This window comes from Macrobrachium nipponense, chromosome 26 (assembly GCF_015104395.2).
Source record: "Macrobrachium nipponense isolate FS-2020 chromosome 26, ASM1510439v2, whole genome shotgun sequence".
Classification (NCBI taxonomy): Eukaryota; Metazoa; Arthropoda; class Malacostraca; order Decapoda; family Palaemonidae; genus Macrobrachium; species Macrobrachium nipponense.
This window is the reverse complement of record NC_087215.1, coordinates 29,193,043-29,212,769: the sequence shown is the minus strand read 5'-3', so window position 1 is coordinate 29,212,769 and position 19,727 is coordinate 29,193,043. Positions and strand designations below refer to the sequence as shown.

The 19,727-nt window shown below is 38.4% G+C and overlaps 1 protein-coding gene across 6 annotated transcripts in view; it reads right to left on the bottom strand.

Moving 5' to 3' along the window:
• Positions 1 to 19,259, bottom strand: part of LOC135200114 (ubiquitin-conjugating enzyme E2 E1-like) — a 29,605-nt gene extending 10,346 nt beyond the window's left edge. Inside the window, exons 1-5 of one of the 6 annotated variants that reach the window (XM_064228448.1) lie at positions 18,986 to 19,259; positions 14,216 to 14,473; positions 10,892 to 10,927; positions 5,309 to 5,492; positions 4,615 to 4,762 (exon numbers count right to left, since the gene is read on the bottom strand). In XM_064228448.1, the coding sequence (XP_064084518.1) occupies positions 4,615 to 4,762; positions 5,309 to 5,492; positions 10,892 to 10,927; positions 14,216 to 14,463 (616 nt within the window). In that variant the 5' untranslated portion in view covers positions 14,464 to 14,473; positions 18,986 to 19,259. Of the gene's footprint in view, positions 1 to 4,614; positions 4,763 to 5,308; positions 5,493 to 10,891; positions 10,928 to 14,215; positions 14,474 to 18,446; positions 18,466 to 18,696; positions 18,824 to 18,985 lie in introns of those variants that run through there. The other 5 variants (XM_064228451.1, XM_064228449.1, XM_064228450.1 and 2 more) reach the window with 5 other exon arrangements.
• Positions 19,260 to 19,727: the final 468 nt, after the last annotated feature.

Genomic DNA, 19,727 nt, shown 5'->3' with positions numbered 1-19,727 from the left:
CATCGAAGGGCACTCCATTTTAACCTGATCCAAGGTTAATCCAGGCCTTAACCTTACAACATTAGGGTTCATTTGTCTAGACAGCAAAGGGACCTTCGGTGTCGTATAATATTTCCTTTGCTTTATCATTGGAGGGGGAATAATTTAAATGATCTATTAGATCTTAAGGAATTATCCCTCCCTGCAATCTTTGCGTTTTACGTGTTGCAAGACCGATTCCGCATGACTCGAGCAAGGCAATTCATACGACACCTTGGTATCCCTCTTTAGTCCAAACGCCATGTCAATTCCAGGAGGAAGCATACTGGCCGGTGTTTCTGTCTTCTCCGAAAGGCTAGTGAATTGACGAATCAAATCAATAACCTCTGCATACGAGGCCAGAAACTCTTGGTTTTCTCCTTCCTCCGGCTCTAGTGTACCACTCTCCGTCACGAGAGATGTTGTCTCGCCTCTATCTTCTGACAGACGGCCCGGAATTCCACGGCCGCCTGCCCCTACGGCCGCGGCCTCTTTGATCTTTGCTGGCCGCTGTTGGCTCGATCCCAGATAGTCAGCAGGGGAACGAGAACGTCTCACTCTTTCTCTGCTCACGGATCTAGAGCGCGAATCTCGTCTAGATCTCCAAGATGAAGGCTCCTTAAGACAGAGGTAAGTTCGTCTTTATTAGCATTGGCATCGTTTTCGAGCGTCGGCGAGCCAGGCCTCGGCCTTCTATCCAGACGGACACTGCCTTCCACGAAACGTATCCGCCGAGGTTGCCAACTCTCTATTTTTTGTACTTTTAATAGGAGCCTTATCGTCCTTCGTACGTATTTTGAACGGCCTTACGGGCGAAACTGGGATCTGCATTCCATCCTCTGCTGCACCTTTCGCCGCCAACGTCGATTTTACCAGAGGTATCGCAGTTTTTGCGATCCGAACTGGCAACTCCGCCTCGGCCGCTAGCTCGCCGGCCGTCACCTCTCTCGCTTGTTCGGACTCTTGCGAACGGCTTCGTCTGGCAACCTTGTGCTTAATAGCCATGATTTTCCGACCTTCTTGCTGACTTGGAAATGACAGTCTTCGTCCGAAGGAGAGGAAGAATTGATTCTTCTCCTCTTGGCCCGAGGATCCGCTAGGAACTCCCGAATCCTCCTCCAACGCTTGACTGGCGCTCGCCGTGACGTTATCGGACTTAGCGATGACGCCGAACTAGAGGAAGAAGACGAAGAAGGCGAATCACACTTTTTCTTTTTGTCTCTCTTATTCATTCTCTCCTCTATATCCTGTAACTTCTGCATTACAGTTTGCATTGACGGATCAGAAGGCGTATTAGCGTCTGGGTGCAGCGAAAAAGACGAGAATCGGTCTGTGACGTCATCACGCCTGCCATCTCAGAGGTGTGACGTATGTTGTGACGTCATCGCTCTCGTAGGGAGAGACTGAGAGGTTTCTGCTGGTAACCGCACGTTTGCTGCCAAATTACCTCCCACGTTCTGCATCGCTGTAATACTGAGTGGGATGGAGAAGCAGCGGCATTAATTCCCATAAATTGCAAGCCCGGGGGATGAGGAACATTCAGCGCTGCCGGCCCCCTGCTGGAACCGTGACGTCATATAATGCGCAAGCAGACCATCCAAGGTTGGTACGCCTGGTAGGCCTAGCGCTGACCACGTACCATCTAACCTATGCGCTTGCGTAGCAGGAGCCTGGAACAAAGATGGCGGATCTCCCCCTCTACTTGCTGGGAACAAAGGAGAGTGCAAATTATTCATAAAATTACCCAAGGCCCCTCCTGACGTTTCCGATACAGAAACCGCTAGGAGAAACCGAAGGGTATGAGACAATTCAAAAGCAGGTGGAGAAAGAAAACATATGGAGCAGCCTGGTTATTATTACCGATACAAAAGAAGCCGGTAAGGTTGGTATCCAACGGACTGGCGTCACCCCACCTTTCTTTTGTATTGGCTTTTCCCATAGAACTTCTTCCACTGTTCCACCGACCAACCGCGACAAACAGAACACGGATTAGTAACCGTACATACGTTTTCCCTGCACCTACTACACGTTGGATGAGGATCCGTCGACACCGAGGTTTAGGAACTAGAACAAGGAAGCCACTGACTCCTGGGCATTTCCTTTGTCTCCTCTTCGAAGCGGTAGACGATCCCGATGTTGAGGCAAAATTCTCCATCATACCACGTATACACTCTTACCACACACTGATCACACTTGGAGAAAGAAAAGGAATGAAAAATAAAAAATGAAATGGATAAAGAACGGGCAAACTGAAAAACCGGCTTTAAATAATGAGATAGACAGTAACACGTCTTATCTTAAAGGCGGTAGGAAAATAACTGATGGGTCACAGGTATCCGTGGGCATTCTGGGTATACATGCCCCGTGACCTGGTATAGAGTGCCATTAGTCCTGGATCTCACAAGTGTAATTAATTAATTCTACCGGTTTTTTCCAGCTTGGCGCTAGTAAATCCTAATGTTAAGACCGAAGGTTTGTTTCGTGTATGAACAATTAAAGAATTACTTTTCGATCATTAGCTTTATTATTTAGATATAAAGGAAACCATAATGAAAGATACCCAGTATCCAAAGTGTCTCATCACCCTAAACCACACCCTAAATCTTTAGTGGGATGGAAACTTTTCAAATAGGAACCATGACAGCTACTATAAGGCCTAGGAACAAGCAGACCAGGGGGTTTATGATTATTCTCATATAGACATAAGGAAGCAAGCCTTAAGTTAAGTTTCTCACTTCATACCCTAATACAACTCTAGAACCTCTGAATTACAAGATGGATTACGGTTCTTTCCCTCAATAAAGAGGATTGACAATTTCTCTTAGCTTTACTTCCAGATTTTCAGTGTCGAAGTATTCTGACAGAGGTGCCACGGGAGTATTAGTAAGTATAAGTTCCAGTCATTCTATCCCCAATTTCCAGAGATAAAGGAGCAGCAGAATGGAAACACAATGAATTCTGTCAGATCAACTGACTGGTGCTGAGCTAAAGTGGCCAAGTTGGTTAAGCAGAAAAAATGTGTAGTCCAACAATATGAAGGAAGAGATCCTCCCTCTCTTCCTTTGACTGTCAGGAAGAGATATACCCCAAGAGGCTCAGATGGAGCTGTGTTCACCAACAACACTGAAAGGTAGTACTATTATCAAGAGTTCCCAAGGGGAGAATGTGAAGCCAAAGATCCCCCTCACTAAGGAGGCCTGTTGCCTGTACACAAACCAACGATGCTGCACTCCCTGGACTACCTCCCACAGGCAAATGGGAATTTCAAAATCTCATTTATAATGCAAGTCAGAAAGTCATCCTACAGTAAAGCAGGCATTACCATAATGTATCTTACTTTCATGGTACCATGCTATGATGATGTTGAGGTTACTTCATCAAAACCATGGAATTTGTTTTGGTCCCATGAAAAATCTTAATCATGGAGCTAAATCCCTACAGTGATAACCAGAAACATGACACTTTGTCAATTTTTTCACTGCTAAATTCTATAATATGGATGGTACTATGAAAACAGATGAATCATAAGTACGAGTCAAAGCAGGAAGGAGTTCTGCTAAAGCCAAGTAGACAGGCTAGCTGAAACATTACAGCATATGAACAATTACATCAAGGAACTATGTCAGCAAGCAATGTGCAATGCTAAAGTGATATGGAACTCTTTAATAAAATCAAAGGACTTTAAAACAAAGTGTTTATCCTCAATTCAGCAATTACAGAATGAAATATGCCTGTGACTGCTGTCTGGTCTTCTTTTCTTTACAGCCACCTGACAATAAATGAAATATGCCTGTGACTTTTAGTCTTGTTTTCTCAACACAGACAGTTCCTCGTTGGACGAGTGGTTTTCTTCGCACTCGGCTACCAATCCAGTGCTCCGGAGTTCTATTCTCGGCTCTGCCAACGCGGAATCAGAGGAATTTGCTTCTGGTGATAGAAATTCATTTCTTGATATAATGTGGCTCGGATCCCACAATAAGCTGTAGGTCCTGTTGCTAGGTGACCAATTGGTTCCTAGCCACTTAAAAATATCTAATTCTTTGGGCCAGCCCTAGGAGAGCTGTTAATCAGCTTTAGTCTGGTTAAACTAAGATATACTTAACTTCTCTACAGCCACCCAATAAGCAGGGATCTGCGTATATCAGTGCTGAAAATCCAGTTATTTGTCGCCAGACAAGCGCCATAAAACAAGATTGCCGATATCCAACCCCACCGATAATTGAGGGACTGCCTCAATCCATACAACATGCATAATCAATTTTTTCCTCTTCAACAAAGATACTCTTTAACAAAGATATATTTTAAGTCTTGCCTATGATTGTTTTTGTTATGTCAAATTTTATATGTATCCTCATCATCTGAAAGTTTTTCATCAATCAATAATATGACATAAGACACGTTTGAACTTCATTCATTACTGATCAGTAAACAAAAATAAATGATGAACTTACCACCAAAGTCTACAGCTCAATACCAACCTCGCAATGAACATTGTAAAAATATACCTAAGGATAAGAGTTTATACTCGCAAAAAGCATGAGGAGATGGAGTCTCAAAACTGTTAAGAGGCAATTAACAATCAATCACATCCCTTACCTGGGTTGCAATCAGTGAGCAGCGAGCAAATGGACAACAGGACCTTGGAAATGGTAAGAGCAGGTGACCAATTATCCTTCAAAATATCAAGACATATCACTCCTTGTGAATTGATGTTACAGTGGTAGATACGTGTGCGGAAAGTTACCTGTAGAAAAAGTCAACATTAAAGAATAGGTCTCCTTGTTACTTTTTGGCAAGACAAGACAAAATTCACCAGTTTGTGAAGATTCACTAACTCATGAACTGTGTAACAACAAATTGACAATATTTATTTCTTTGGCCAGAACCATAAAACCAACAGTTAACCTCACCACACAAAAGCAAAACCAAGTGATATGTAATATAAGAGGCCAACATACTTTTTTAAACATGAAAATTTTGGCAGTGTAAAACAAATGATAAGCTTAAAGCATTGATCACTAGGTAACACTGCTATGAATTTGGGCTACAACTTGATAAAATGCACATATAAAATCCTTTAGTATCAAAAGCTACGACTATTGTGAAGTATGCATAATGTTCACCTAAATTAACCTAAAAATGAGCACAAAATATCTTTTGGAGTCTAAATCTCTTTGCATTCAATAACTACACTTATAACATACTTTACATTCATCTTACACAACCCTCTTTGATACATTTCCAATTACATTAGATATCATAAATCTTCAACAAATCCTGAAATACAAACCTTAGGAGGTTTAAATGGATATTCAGGTGAGAAGTGAATATCTAAAAAGAAAACACCTCCCTCATACACAGAGCCAGGAGGTCCCAATATTGTTGACACCCATTCATAAAGGTTGTCACCCTTTGGTCCAGCACTGCAGTTGGGAGGAGGATCCAGAGTGATTTCGGCCAACTCCTTCTGTATCCTGAAAGAAAGACGTATTATCTGTATGAAACATACGAAGGAAACAAGTGGCTGACTAACCTTTAGTAAGGGATTTGATATAGGTCAGTGCTGCTCATTCAAGTCCCATACACCACTACCCTGATTCTTGTTTTACTGGGCCCCAATGGTGTATCTTAGCATTAATTTAATTCTTTTTTATAGCAAACAGCAGCTTTGGCTTATTTTCCCAAGTATTTCTATTTCATCAGCACCTTTCCTGGACTTTGCAATGTGAATGGATTACTGAAGCTTTGTTTCTTTATTTATTATTATCAAGGCTTTGTTCCGACAAGGTTGGTTTTAAAACAAATTTTAAAATCATCTGGAATTGTTTAGTTTTGCCATAATTTTAGTTCCCTTTTCTTTTCTACAAGACCAGTCTAAATATAAAAGCACCCTTGAAGGTTGCAGCAGGATAAGTACATATGAAGCTGTCATTCTAACTAAAATATGGCTTTTTACACAGATGACTCATGGTGCTTAACATTAGGTGCATTTGTGACACCTGCTTTTGTTGTAATAATCCAAAAAGCAAATACTTTCAGTCATTACTGCTTGTGTTATCAGGATACCACATGAATTAACATACGGATTTTGAGTCTAGGTTACTAGGCGACTCTTAGCTGGTAAAAATCTTTTAGTGGATACAAATAAAGGCAATAAAATTTAACTACAGTTCACCTGCAATAATTTAATTATAAATACCATAAATAATGAAAACCAAAAAATAAACAATTATTGTACTAATAATTTCCAAAGAAAATACTTTCAAATCTTCCTCATTGTTATAAATTAGAAAATACTTTAAAATCTTCCCCATTGTTACAAATTATGTACAAATCAGACGAAAGTGAAGCAATAAAGTGAGCTAAGGAGTAAAGGTTTGATAGTAAGCATTATGAGCAAAACAAAAATACTGTTCAAGTAAAAGTATCCATTTACTTTTCACAACCCTGAATAGTGAAGAAAAAATACAAACAAGACTATTCCCTTAACTGTTAATTGTGAAATTGTCGTTCCAAATATTCTCTATACTACACAAAAGATCAGCCTCAAACTTTGATATTTATTATCATTAACCTTTTTACTTGGCATGAATCTTACCTGCTGTTACAGATAGCTTTCATCTCCATGCTGGTAGGCAAGGAGATATAAGCTAATTTTAACAGTAGGTAAATATCCAAATAACACATCTATTATGAAAATTTTTATTATGCCAAGCTCTCCCTTAACGAAATCAATTTGGAAGGAGTGCCTCTGCTCTCTCATCTCTGTGTAATTTCTGTATAAACCCTGCCAATTCTAGATCTTCATCTATTCCTTTTTGCTGAATTTCCTGGGCCTTCCATTAAGTCTTTGTCCTGAAACCTCCATAGCTATTGCTTTTCTGGTTACCTGCTCCCAAAGATCTCAAATCACTGAGATCTGTTTATTTTCTAGGTGTTGGACCCCACTTTCATCCACTATTTCCTCTTTCATATTGCATCGTCCTACCAGACCTTGGCCATGAATCCCAACATTCTATATTTCATCCAGGATGCAGCTATTCTATTTCTTACCAGCTTCTCAGTCCAGAGTCCCTCCACGGTAACTGAAATGTTCGTTTTCAGTACTATCCTACTACCACAAAATGGTTTTCCACTACCCCAGCATCCCCTTTCCTCTTATATTCTTCAAACATCAAAATCCTCTTTGCCCCATGTCTATTTGGTAATTGTGAGAATCCCTTGTGATACAAATTTACTACACAGTACTTAGTTCACCCCTGAATATTTCCCATCACAACAATATGGCCACTTTCCTAACATACTTATTTATTTACTTACAGATATTTGTGTATAAGACGATCTTCAGAAAAGATGAGGTCAAAAATTATGGCAAATTTTCATGAATTTATCTCATATCTGCAGTATAAGACAACTGCTAAATTACAAACACGTGTGTATAAGCTAGCTTTTGCAACAACAGGTATCTTATGAAATAGTATTGGTTAATTAAAGATGATGTTATTACGAATGCTGTTTTACTTACTGTATCCTTAAAAATTCAAAATACACAAAATAACAAGCCAATTCTATACCATGTTTTCCTACACACATCGCATAACAGGGAAACAATTTTTTGTATGTGTTTCATCGCCAATCACAAGCAACCCCTAACAACATGATAATGTACAATAATCATAGTATGTGTACATAATAATGATAATGTATGATAATCATAGTATGTGTACATAATAATGATAATGTATGATAATCATAGTATGTGTACATAATAAAGGTTGTATGTTATCCATAGTAGTTTAATTACCACCAAAATGATAATGAATTTTTAATGAAAAATTAATTAATGTTATCCTAAATGTTATTACTACCATTATTAAATCACCATTAATACTTTTGAAAGGTTACCAGAAGATAAAGTGCTGTGAGCGCAACCATAACCAGATGTTTACATTTTCTCTGTTGGGTTCACACACACACACACACACACACACAAAAAGTTGGTTTAATTGATATGGAATTATTCCTTGAATTGGCTATTATGAAGATACGCCAATAATATACAAGGTTAAAATGGTTTTAATTACCTTATCATTAGTTTATTTCATAATGCAAATCTTTTTAATTATGTTGGTGGTTATCACACCGAGGCTGAAGCTAGCTTAACAAGAAACATCACTCATAATTCAAGTTTTGATTTTTCGAGTGGCAGTAAAGACGACCCCCAATTTTTAAGGGTGAAATTTAGAATTTAAAGGTCATCTTATACATGGAAATATACAGTACCTTCCATTCACCAAAATCTTTGATTCATACTCATTTTACAACCCTCTCCACTTTTAAAGAGTAGTCTATATACTGCAAGAAGGAAATACCAATTCTAAACCTACAAAAATAAGCTCTACAAATTTTTTTTTTTACACAATCAAAACATGAATACAAAATCAAAATCAGCCACATTAAGTGTCAATGGACTTTGTCCTATCAAATGCTGAAAGATTAAACCTCTTGCAAAAACCAAGTTTACCTTTTCAAATATGACAAATTTCTATTTATTTGTATTTTCATAGTTAACAAATCTGAGGTCTTAACAGTAGGATAAACCTTCTGTGTCACCTGGAAACCGTTAAAAATTGTAAATGCAAGGAATCTGTGGCATCTGGCATCTGATACATAGAGGTGGAAGCAGGTGGAAACAAGTCTCACACACTTGAATCCAGTGATTCATCAGTCTCTAGTTAAGAGGGGTGGCTAAAGAAGGGGCTGTCAATGCTAAGGCCTCAGGTTTGTTAGCTATGAAAAATACAATTAAAAAATTTGTCATCTGTTCATATGCAGAACAAACCTTCGATCTTAACAGTAGGACAGACTCAAACTTGAAGGGAAGTATGAGAATCTGAACCGACTGGAGGTTCGACACACCTGATCACGAACCTTAGAAAAGAGAATTCTAAATAAAAGGACCAAAGCATTTGGGATGTTAGATATGTGGATATCTAACACTCAGTCCCCCGAGTTTCAATACGTACAATGAAACATATACGGGAGTCAAAAAGAACATATCTGTTCAAGCTACAAACTATGTTAGTCAAAAGAAACAGAAAAGAGACCAGTCATCTCACTCATTCCCTACTCAACACAATCATCTTAGGCAAGATACAAACTGTCCTGCCAGGGGCACTGGATGAATTACACTTGTTAAACACCACCAATGAACCCAAGGAAAAAGTGTCCAAGGATCTGTGGGCAACATCCTTCAGGTGAAAGAAAGTGAAAGTGGTTTGATGCAGTCAGAAACCAGCATTCAAAATCCTATGAACAGATATGTTCTCCTTAAATGCCAGAGAGGAACCTATTCCTCTGGTTTTATGTGCTTCTGCATGCACCGAATTGGTGAGAGCTTGATGATAAGGAATAGGCTTGCCTAATCACCTTGTGTAATTAAACGAAAATGGATTTATTGCTAGGGCATCTCTTCTTGACCTGGCTTGTGTTGGCAAAGTCTATAACACCTAAGCTCTAGGTGAAGAGTCCTTCAGGTAACAACGTAGTACTCTGACGGGTCACACCAGAAACTCTTGAAGGTTGTAGATAAACTCCACACCTTATGGAACGGAAAAGGAGGCAAATAAAAAACAAAGGTCAGAAGGAAAACTGTTTCCAAAGTCAGTTTCCGGTAAGACAATTTATGCATGGGCTCAAAGCAGCTCGAATGAGACTACTCAGTACCAGAGTAAAGTCTCGTAGAGAATTCCCAGGGCGAAGTGATGTCCACATCCTTCAGATGAACTAATCACAAGTCAGCCCTGTAGCCCCTCGCCAGTATAAACAGAAATAATTTCCTGTTCTGAAAAAGATCCAGATCTTAATCTACTAAAAAGAAACTATGAGTGGAGAGAAATCCCTTCAATGATACCAATCACAGCAGCAGACGGCTCATCTTGTATATGGCCGACGAAGATCCTCTGAGGTGGCCTTTCATCTGTGTCGCTGATCTGCAAGAAAGATCTTTCACTCGGAAGATACTGGACAGATTCCAGACATGAAGAGATAGAGATCCTACTGATTGGTGGTATATATCTCCACATGAGCCTGGCGGAGAAGGTTGTGCTAAGGTGGAACCTCTCTCGACAACTCAACTTGTGGCCACAGGGAGCTACTAAGGTCATCCTAAGATTTGGAACCCATTACGTACTCTGTTCAGGACATGACGGACCAGGCAGAATGGAGGAAATGCGCAACCTTCCAGGTTATTCCCAGCATCCAGAAGGGGGGAGTCCACCCCAGCGAACAAATCTGAACCCCATATCAGTAGACCTCTAGCTTCCTGTTGAATCATGTAGCTAAGAGGTCTAACATGGGTCTTATCCAAGTAGACAGAGGAGACAAGAGGATAACCCAAGGGGATGTCTTATGATAAGAAGCTATACGCAGATACACTCTAAATATCCTACTGTCAACTCATGCACTGTCAAAGGAATTGCACTGTAGAGATGTCCTAATCTACTTCTTAAATAGTGGAACACATCCACACAGTAGGAGCATAAATGTAAACGCAAAGCCTGGGCCAGACACTATACAGTGGTACCTCGTTTGTCGAACGTTTATGTCGAACTTTCCATTTTTTGAACAAAATTTTCGAGAAAATTTTGTATAGTTTGTTGAACAAATGCTTGTACTTCGAACTGATTGATTATCTAGTTTATACTTGAATTCAACAGCCTACTGGGTCTTACAAGTGAAACTGTATTAATTTTTTTTTCATTTACAATATATAGTTTAATGATATTCAACAAAATAATAAAAGTATAAAGCATTTAATATAAAATTTAGCTTTCAATATAACATTTAGCATAACAAAAGTATAAAATCGTACGTAACCGCGGTGACATCACGCCCAGCTGACTTGAGACTGAACGAGGGAGCGTTGATATGTTGAGGAGAGAAAAAGAAAGTTGAAATATTACTGTATGTAAAAGCAATAACAATTCACACAAAAATGGAATTTCTCAATAATAAATTTAATGTAATGATAAAATATGAAAACAATCATATACAATACAGAAAATAAAAAGTCTTAACTGAGCCAGTGTTCGGTGCGCTGAGTGAGACGGTCTAGTTGAACAATATTAACGAAATAATAAATGAAAGAACAAGTATTTTCACAATAAAATTGAGCATAAATGATTAACAAAATCATTCGTCATTGCAGTGATACACAGCTAACTTGAGGTAGAGGGAAGGAGCGTTTATATTTTTTTTGGAATAATGAATGAATGATATCAAGTTATCGTGTGTCGTGGTATTGTTGAGAAGAGACAGTAAAATCTTTATTATAACATGTGCATAAAAGCCGTAACAATTCACATAAAAAATAAAATGTTATTTCACAATAAAATTTAGCAGGAATGATTAACAAAATCATTCGTCATTGCGGTTTGTTTGTTTGTATGGTGTTATGTTGCATGGAAACAGTGGTTATTCAGCAACGGGACCAACGGTTTTACGTGACTTCCGAACCATGTTGAGAGTGAACTTCTATCACCAGAAATACACATCTCTAACCCCTCAGTGGAATGACTGAGAATCGAACTCATGGCCACCGTAGGTGGCAGGTCAAGACCATACCGATCACGCCACTGAGGCGCTAATCATTGTGGTGAGACACAGCTAACTTGAGGTAGAGGGAGGTAGCGTTTAGATTTTTTAGGAACAATGAATGAATGATTTTTAGTTATCGTGCGTCGTGGTATTGTTGAGGAGAGAAGAGACAGTAAAATCTTTACCATATTATTTACGTAAAAGCAGTACCAATTCACATAAAACAGTGTTAATCCACAATAAATTTAACATAATGATAAAACATGGAAACAAATGCAATACAGTAAAAGAAAAGAAAAAAAAAAAGTTGCATAAGTCAGTGTTTGGTGCACTGAGAGAGAGAGAGAGAGAGAGAGAGAGAGAGAGAGAGAGAGAGAGAGAGAGAGAGAGAGAGAGAGAGAGAACGGGTCTGTTTCCCCTTGATTTATCAGCTGATCTGGTATGATTATTCGCCCATTTCTTTCACATAAACTCGATCTGCCCAAATCACTTTTATTCTTAGTTACAGTAAAATACCAATCTAGTGACAATTGCTCTTTAAGATTTTTTACCACTGTAAAAGTAACTCGCCTTTGTAATAAACAAACTGGCGCCGCTTTCAGCTTCTGCATGCCTTCGATTGTTTGTTTAGGCGGCTTCCTTGTGAAAAAGTTAAGTTTATCTCTTTCCTTTTCTTGCATTCTTGACTTATTACTTATTTGTTTGCAAAATCCTCATTTGTTTTAAAAGTCTGCCATTTGCCAACAGTAAGTTTATGTATTGTGGCATAATTAACCTATTTTGTGCACTTAAGATCCCAGTGTAAACACGCTGATTACTCTCTCTTTCTCAGACACGCAATCGGACACACACACTATCGATTCCTTTGATTAGCTTTGTACCTAATATGTGAATAAAATTGATTTTGTTATCAACCTTTGCATACTGCAACCAATTCTGTTTGCTCAAAGGGTTCCCTCCATCCCTCAGCCGGCTGGCGCCATTTTTACCAACAGTTCGTAAATCGTATATAGAAAAAATAAATAGAAAATTTTATTTCATATAACGTACTGTTTCATTACTTTACATTCTTAATTTAACTTTTGACCACATTAATAACAGAAAAAAATGTGAAAAGGGGGACTTTTTGGGTTGGCTGGAACGAATTACCCTGATTCCCTTTATTTCTTAAAGGGATATTTGTTTCATATTTAGAACAAATCGTACTTCGAACAGCCTTCTGGAACGAATTAAGTTCGAAATACGAGGTACTACTGTACCTCCAAAATCGAACACTGGCTATCTAAAGATTTTGTCAAATTAATTTACACTAATTTTTAAGCTGAATGTATATCAGTCCTACCAGTTAACTAGGGAGACCATAAATAATGGCAAATTTTTATCATTAATAATTAAATTGCATGGACAAAATAGAACAGAATAAAAAATTTGTCCCCAAGGCCATGTGCTGGGACCTAAAGGTCAGTCAGCACTAGGACCTATAATGTTATTCTGCACTAAAACCAAAACTGACAGTAAAAAGGTTATGAAAGGCCTAACAAGAGGGGAAACTTTACAGCTGCACTGTGAATCAATTGTTAGGAGAGCGTGGAAAGTAAGATTAAAGAAAGAGAATAAGAATGGAGGTACAGTAAAAGGAATGAATGGGGTTGCAACTAGGAGCCAAAGTGACAGTGCAATGAGCCTTAAAAAATGCCTACAGTGCACTGCAGAGTTGAACTGCTGGTACTATTTCCTATGGGACCTAAATTGCACAATCAATTATCATCTCCACATGATAGTGTCCTTTCCACGCAATGGATGTGAAAACTCCACTGGATTTTACTGCACACTTTGAATATATGACAACTATGTTTCTTAGCCTCCTTCAGTGCAGTATATTGGCAATATTTAATAGACATGAATCTATTGTGTTTCTGTGCATTCTGAACAAAACTGAGGCATTTAATTCTGTAATTGTCTTTTTGTGACTTGGAAAACATTTCCCACAACATTGAAATGTAGATGCCACAGACAAGACTTGTACCCAATCTGTGATAAAGTCACTGACAGTTATAAAGCACTGACTACTGCTGCCCTTCTTGCCTTCAAGGATGTTCAACATGCTAATCTCTCCAATATGGGTAGTTATATTTCAGAAACAGGTATTTAAAATAAAATCTTTTGCATCTTGTTTTATGAACCATTTGCTTTTGTTAATTCTTGTTACCAGTAAATATTATTAGTACTCTGAACCTTACTCTAAAATTTTTTCAGCCAATACTGTATACTGTTGCAATCATAAGTTTGATTGAATACTGTGCAAAGTAAGTATACATTTGGCATAGATATCCATCCAGTTTTCCATTCAGCTAAAACTCACACCTGTCTAAGCTCTACCTAAATACTAGGTTCACAAAAAGTTTATTCTCTATTTCAAATGTCTAAAAAGTTTCATGTATCTACACAATACCTGTAACTAAGAATAGTGGATAAGGGTACTTGCAGAGAGCTAACTTGCCTACAAAGTATATCAAGCTTTATCAAGAAATAAATAAAAAATCAAAAATGTTATAAAAATTATCCACCAAAATAATTTTTTAAGCAGTCTAGTACATACATAACATCATACCTTTTGGCACTTGTACTGAGTGCCTTCGACATCTTGGGATTTGCTGGGCGTGGTTGGTGTGCCTGTTCCTCACTTGTTGGCAGCCGACTTCTTATGGCACTTGGTGTGGCAACTGAGGATCCTGCCGAGACCGCTGATGAGGTTTCAGGGATCCGGGGGCTAGATGTGACAGGGGGGTTTGGGGGAGGCACGGGGACAGAGTCAGACCCGAGGGCACCAGGAGCTGGCGCAGACATCAATCACTGCCTGTATGAACAGAATGGAATTACGTAATGGCATCTTGTTTCTCACCAAGCAAAGTCAAAAGCCAAATTATGCTGAAGTCAACACAAATCTAAATAACGGTATATACCATACATTTCTGTAGTGTTTGAATTTATTCAAGAAATAACAGTACTCCTATTCAAGATCAACTTTTAAGCCTGGCATTTTAAGAAATCTAGTATCATACATAGCACATGCTACTTTATCAAAACATGCCTTAATCACCAAGGCTTTAAAAAATTGAATATCATACATAGCACATGCTACATTATCAACACATGCCTTAACCCTTTCCCTCTCACATCTTTTATCCCAAATTCCAGTCTTTATGAAGCATATTTTTTTACAGTTTATTTCTAAATTATATGCTAAAGTGATAATTCACCTGGAATATTTCTTCAGAAAAAAACATTTTTTGTCAGGATAGTCTTCAACTATTACATAACTTCTCAAGGCCGAGTTTTCTCGGAAATTATAAAAAACCAAGGAAAACAAACAATAGAGAATACATTTATTGCATTTTCATCTATATTTTTATTCTTTCCTAATTCTTCAGTATAAAATAATTACATATGCTAAATGCAGGCTGTGCGGGAGAGGGTGGTTTATCATTCAAAATTATTATTCTTTGCCAGCCTTGGTTATCAGGAATATTATCATCATCATCTTCACCTGAAGTATCAGAGTATTCTGACATCTATCACCATCACTTTCGCTCCCTGAATTGTCCATTCCATCATAATACTCTGTATCACTATCACTCTCACTACTCATGATAGTTATATCAACAATAATAAAAGAAAAATCCATAAAAACAATAGAAGTCCTGACTGATGAAAGGATGCATCTCAAATGGCCAAGTGACGCCAAGATAGCTACAATTTTCTATAAGGCGGCACTTATATCCAGAGTAAATGGTTTTCTAATGGTGGGAGACTAGGAATTTCGAGTATACTCGGGCTTACTGAAGTATGACGGTTATCTTAAACCCGAGAATACACAGGGTTGAGCAGGAAGAGGTTAATTACAGTGAATGAACTGACGGCCTTCATTAAAACAAACTGAATATATTGTTCATTATCTGTATAGGAATACAATCTAATTATGTATTATTGAAATACTATTTTGTATATGTACACAACCTCATGTTTAATGTATATGTCTTTTACCTGATAATTATGATGAGAATGCTTGTTTCAATGAAAGTAATAAAGAGGAACTGTCAGCATTTCGGGTATTTAACAATGCATTTACTAAACCAAGGAAGCTGTACAGTTGTTTTTTATTCCAAAACACTAATAACATAAGGACCAATGGGGTTTTGAGGGAGGAAGAGGGTGTATGAGGCCAGTACTTATGTAAGTTGTACTAGAAGTTTGAGAGTAGGCCTAAAAGGAAAAGCTCTTAAGGTACACACACACCTTGGTAATGCTTAAGATTTAAGTGATATGAATGCAATGTGGAGTGTTAAAGAGGCATTATGTAGAGGGGAAATGCAAGCAATTATAAGTTATTTTTTTTAATGATTTGTAGTGGGTAGTAGAATTTGGAAATTAGAAACTGACTGGTCCGATGTACAACTGGGATGCGGCTTTTAAAATTCTTAAGATGGAAAGACTGAAGTCTGGCAAAATAAAAGGATATTCAAGTGCAAGTTTAAGGATATTCAAGTGCAAGTTTAAGGAAGATAAAACGAACTGAGAATGAAGTGTGGCAATGAGAGACTGCAGATACTGGTGAAAAACTATGATCAAATCGCTTGACAATCAAGAAAGATGAAAATGAATGTTAGCAATGTATGGCCATTGGGCTAAATGAAGTTCAAATGAGGGGGCAATGAATATTTTTTTTTTTTTGCATGGTGTTTTTATGTTGCATGGAACCAGTGGTTATTCTGCAACGGGACCAACGGCTTTACGTGACTTTTGAACTACGTCGAGAGTGACTTCTATCACCAGAAATACACATCTTTCACACCTCAATGGAATGGATGAGAATGCAATGAATATTAGTATGGAGATTGGAAAAACTGATACAGTTCAATTGTATTTGTCTAAGTTTTAAAGAATAAATGTGAATGATAATAGCAAGGCAAGACGCAATGAATCACAGAACAGGTGAGCATGATCTTTTTAGGTTAGTTTGTGATCTAGTAACTGTGGAAACTCCAGGTAGCAATAAAATGAAAAATAAATATATATAATTTGCCTACATCACCACCCTCAATCTACACAACCTAACCTAGTCTAGGGATCATTTGTTAAATTTAAAAAAAATTACAAATTACTGAATACCACTCAAGGTGAAACACGTAAAATTACAGTAAACCCAGGAAATCACTAATGTAACAAAACTGTAGCCTTTGGACTACTGTAACAGTTCTTAAATTCCCCAACTATAAGAGTGTGGGGCTACTATTACGAGCATGTATCTGCTAACTTAAATTACCCAAGAAATTGCAGCCGTTTATTCCAACCTGACTTAGGTTAACTAACCTATACTCTGTTTTTTTCCATCTGTCCTCCCGCCTGTGGTGTTTGCGTATGGTAACACTGCGTCCCGGGCTCTAGATAGTTACATTTAGCTTACATTCAACAATTATAATAATGTCCTATTTTGAATATTAACGGTGTAATTCGAATACAGTAAATTATTAAAACATTTTTCAATTGCAAATGTACACCCAGATATCCTTTTATTTACCTAAAACTTACTCATAGCGTAACTATTTAAAGCCTGGGACGCAGTGTTACCATACGAAAACACAAGCAGATGGACAGACGGAAAAAAACAGAGTATAGGCTACAACAGCTCCACTTGGCTATGCTGTTCACACACTAACCAGGACCAGTAAACCTAAATAATTCAACTCTGACAACAATAAAGCCAGGTAAAAAATGAACGGCCTTTTCTTTAAAAACAAATCAGTCGCCTTTTGATTTGCTCGTGTGAATTTAGACTAGGTATCAACATAGGCCTAATGATTATGTAGGCAACCTACCACAAGAGGCACGATTACACAATCACTTTGTTTAGCCTCTGTTCTTAACGTCTTAGATTGCTGTTTCTGGGCACCTACAAAAATGACAAAGAATTTGTATTTTTCCTCATGCAATCAAACAAAATCCTGTGACTAAGAGTATCCATAGGCTCGCAAGCACAGAAGGCTATGATAGACTCCCTTTTGAAGAGTACAACTAGCTAGTACTTCCAGGGTACCAGCAACTTGAACTGCAGAAGAATCTACGGTATTTCTATATAAATATTACGCAAAGAGCTAGATAATGGCAATTGATGTTTTCCTGTTATTTTACTTGCTGTACAAGATTTGAAAGTAATATTTATTCGACCAACTGTAATTAAATGGCATTGGAATAGCTTTTTGGGCTGGACCACATTTGGACAGACTGGTTGATTTTGTAGAATGACATATACTATAGTTGGTTCACTTAAGGTAGATTCTTGGATGAGCCATATGCTTACGAGACGTTTGTTTGGCGGCCGCTGATTGGCTGGCACCGGACGGTTGGCAGCTCCCGGCCAGTCAGCGGCCGCCAAACAAACGTCTCGTAGGCATAAGAATCTACCTTAAGTGAACCAGTTACAGGTTACAGGCTAGACCAAAGTTATCAAACTAGGCCTAACCTTCAGAGGGCTAAGGTGAATTCAATTGAAGATACGTTAACCACCCAGTAGTAGGTAGCTAAAATACGTTATTCCCTAAACAGTAACACGATGCATAGTCTAGCCAGAGCCTTTGATATTCTTAAAATTCCCACCTAGACTTATAGGAACTCCAAAAGCAATATACGACTAGGCCTAGCTTACGTTTGCTTGCCTGTTAACGTCGCCACAAGGCTTACGTAACCACAAACCGCTCACTGAGTGTAGACAAATCTCCATTAATCCGATTAAAAAAAACAAAAAACAAACAAACAACACAACAGACACAAACCTTAGCAGACAACCCTCAAAGTCAACCCATAAAAAATTGAATAAAAATTGAATAAAAATGTCCCCCACGCCTTGCAGTACGATGGGCTACGCTAACCACCCCGAAAGAAGACCGGTCGACAGGAAAATGAACGAACTGGGCCTATAAATGTCAACGTTTTCCCCCAAAAACTGGGGTCAGTAGACTGCAGAGGAAATTCATGGCACCTGAAACAAAGGTTCGGATTCAAGGCGAAGCTTCCCAAGCTTACCACGGCTACTCCTTACAAAGACGATCTTCCCCCTTAATAAAGATGGCATGTCCACCTTAAAATACCCACAAAAATCTAAACAAAGACGCAAATTAACTGGGCTTACAGCTGCCCAACGCACACTTACACACACACATACACACAAACACACACACACCAGCTGAGACTCCATCGCATTCTCCCATCCACAAACACCATTTCATTTTCGTTTTCACTCTCATAAAAGCCTCATCCGGCGGTCTCATTCATCCATCGCCTTCTGGTATCCTTCACTCGCCCTCATACTTACATACTCCGACGAAAACCTCCTACACACACGTGAAAATCAGGGCTTATTTTCCATTTCTTTCAGCGGCGCCTGACGATGATGTTCTCCTCTTCCCTTCCCGTTGACTCGTCAGCTGATGTTAGAGTCTGTTCCCACCGGTAACAAAATTCAGGAAATGACGTCTTTTAAGAAAAACTACGGCTACGTCGATCTCCCCACTTTATCCGTAATACTTGTTATGCACTGCAAGTTCACTCCCTTGCTAAAATTGTGCGATTAATATCAATTTGGAGGTGATATGAGCAATTTTCCTTGGGGTGTTTGGGTATGAAGGATGGAAGGAACAGCCGCATAAGGGACAAAGACGCTCCTGAGGGCTGACGACCCGCGAATTTATGAATATATTCGAGAATGCACCTTCTTTCGGACCTTACATTAAGCTGAGTGATATATTCGCAGTCATGTTCATCCAGATCATTAATAAATAATGCTTCATAAATCCATTTAACGTCTCGAGATTGATGATCGGTAGCAGAAAGTTCAATTTGGTAACAGGTTTACAAAACTGGTTTCCTAAACTGCGTTGCTTAATTCATGTGTTATTTTGTAGAAACTCTTTAGTTAATAAATGGTGTTCTAATAGAAAAATGAATTTAATAATCTACTGTTTTGATAAAAATAAAATGGTTAAGAAATGCAAGCACAAAAAAATTGTATACAGACGCCGTTTCATTGTGACTTGAAGCATGTTTTTATCGCTGGG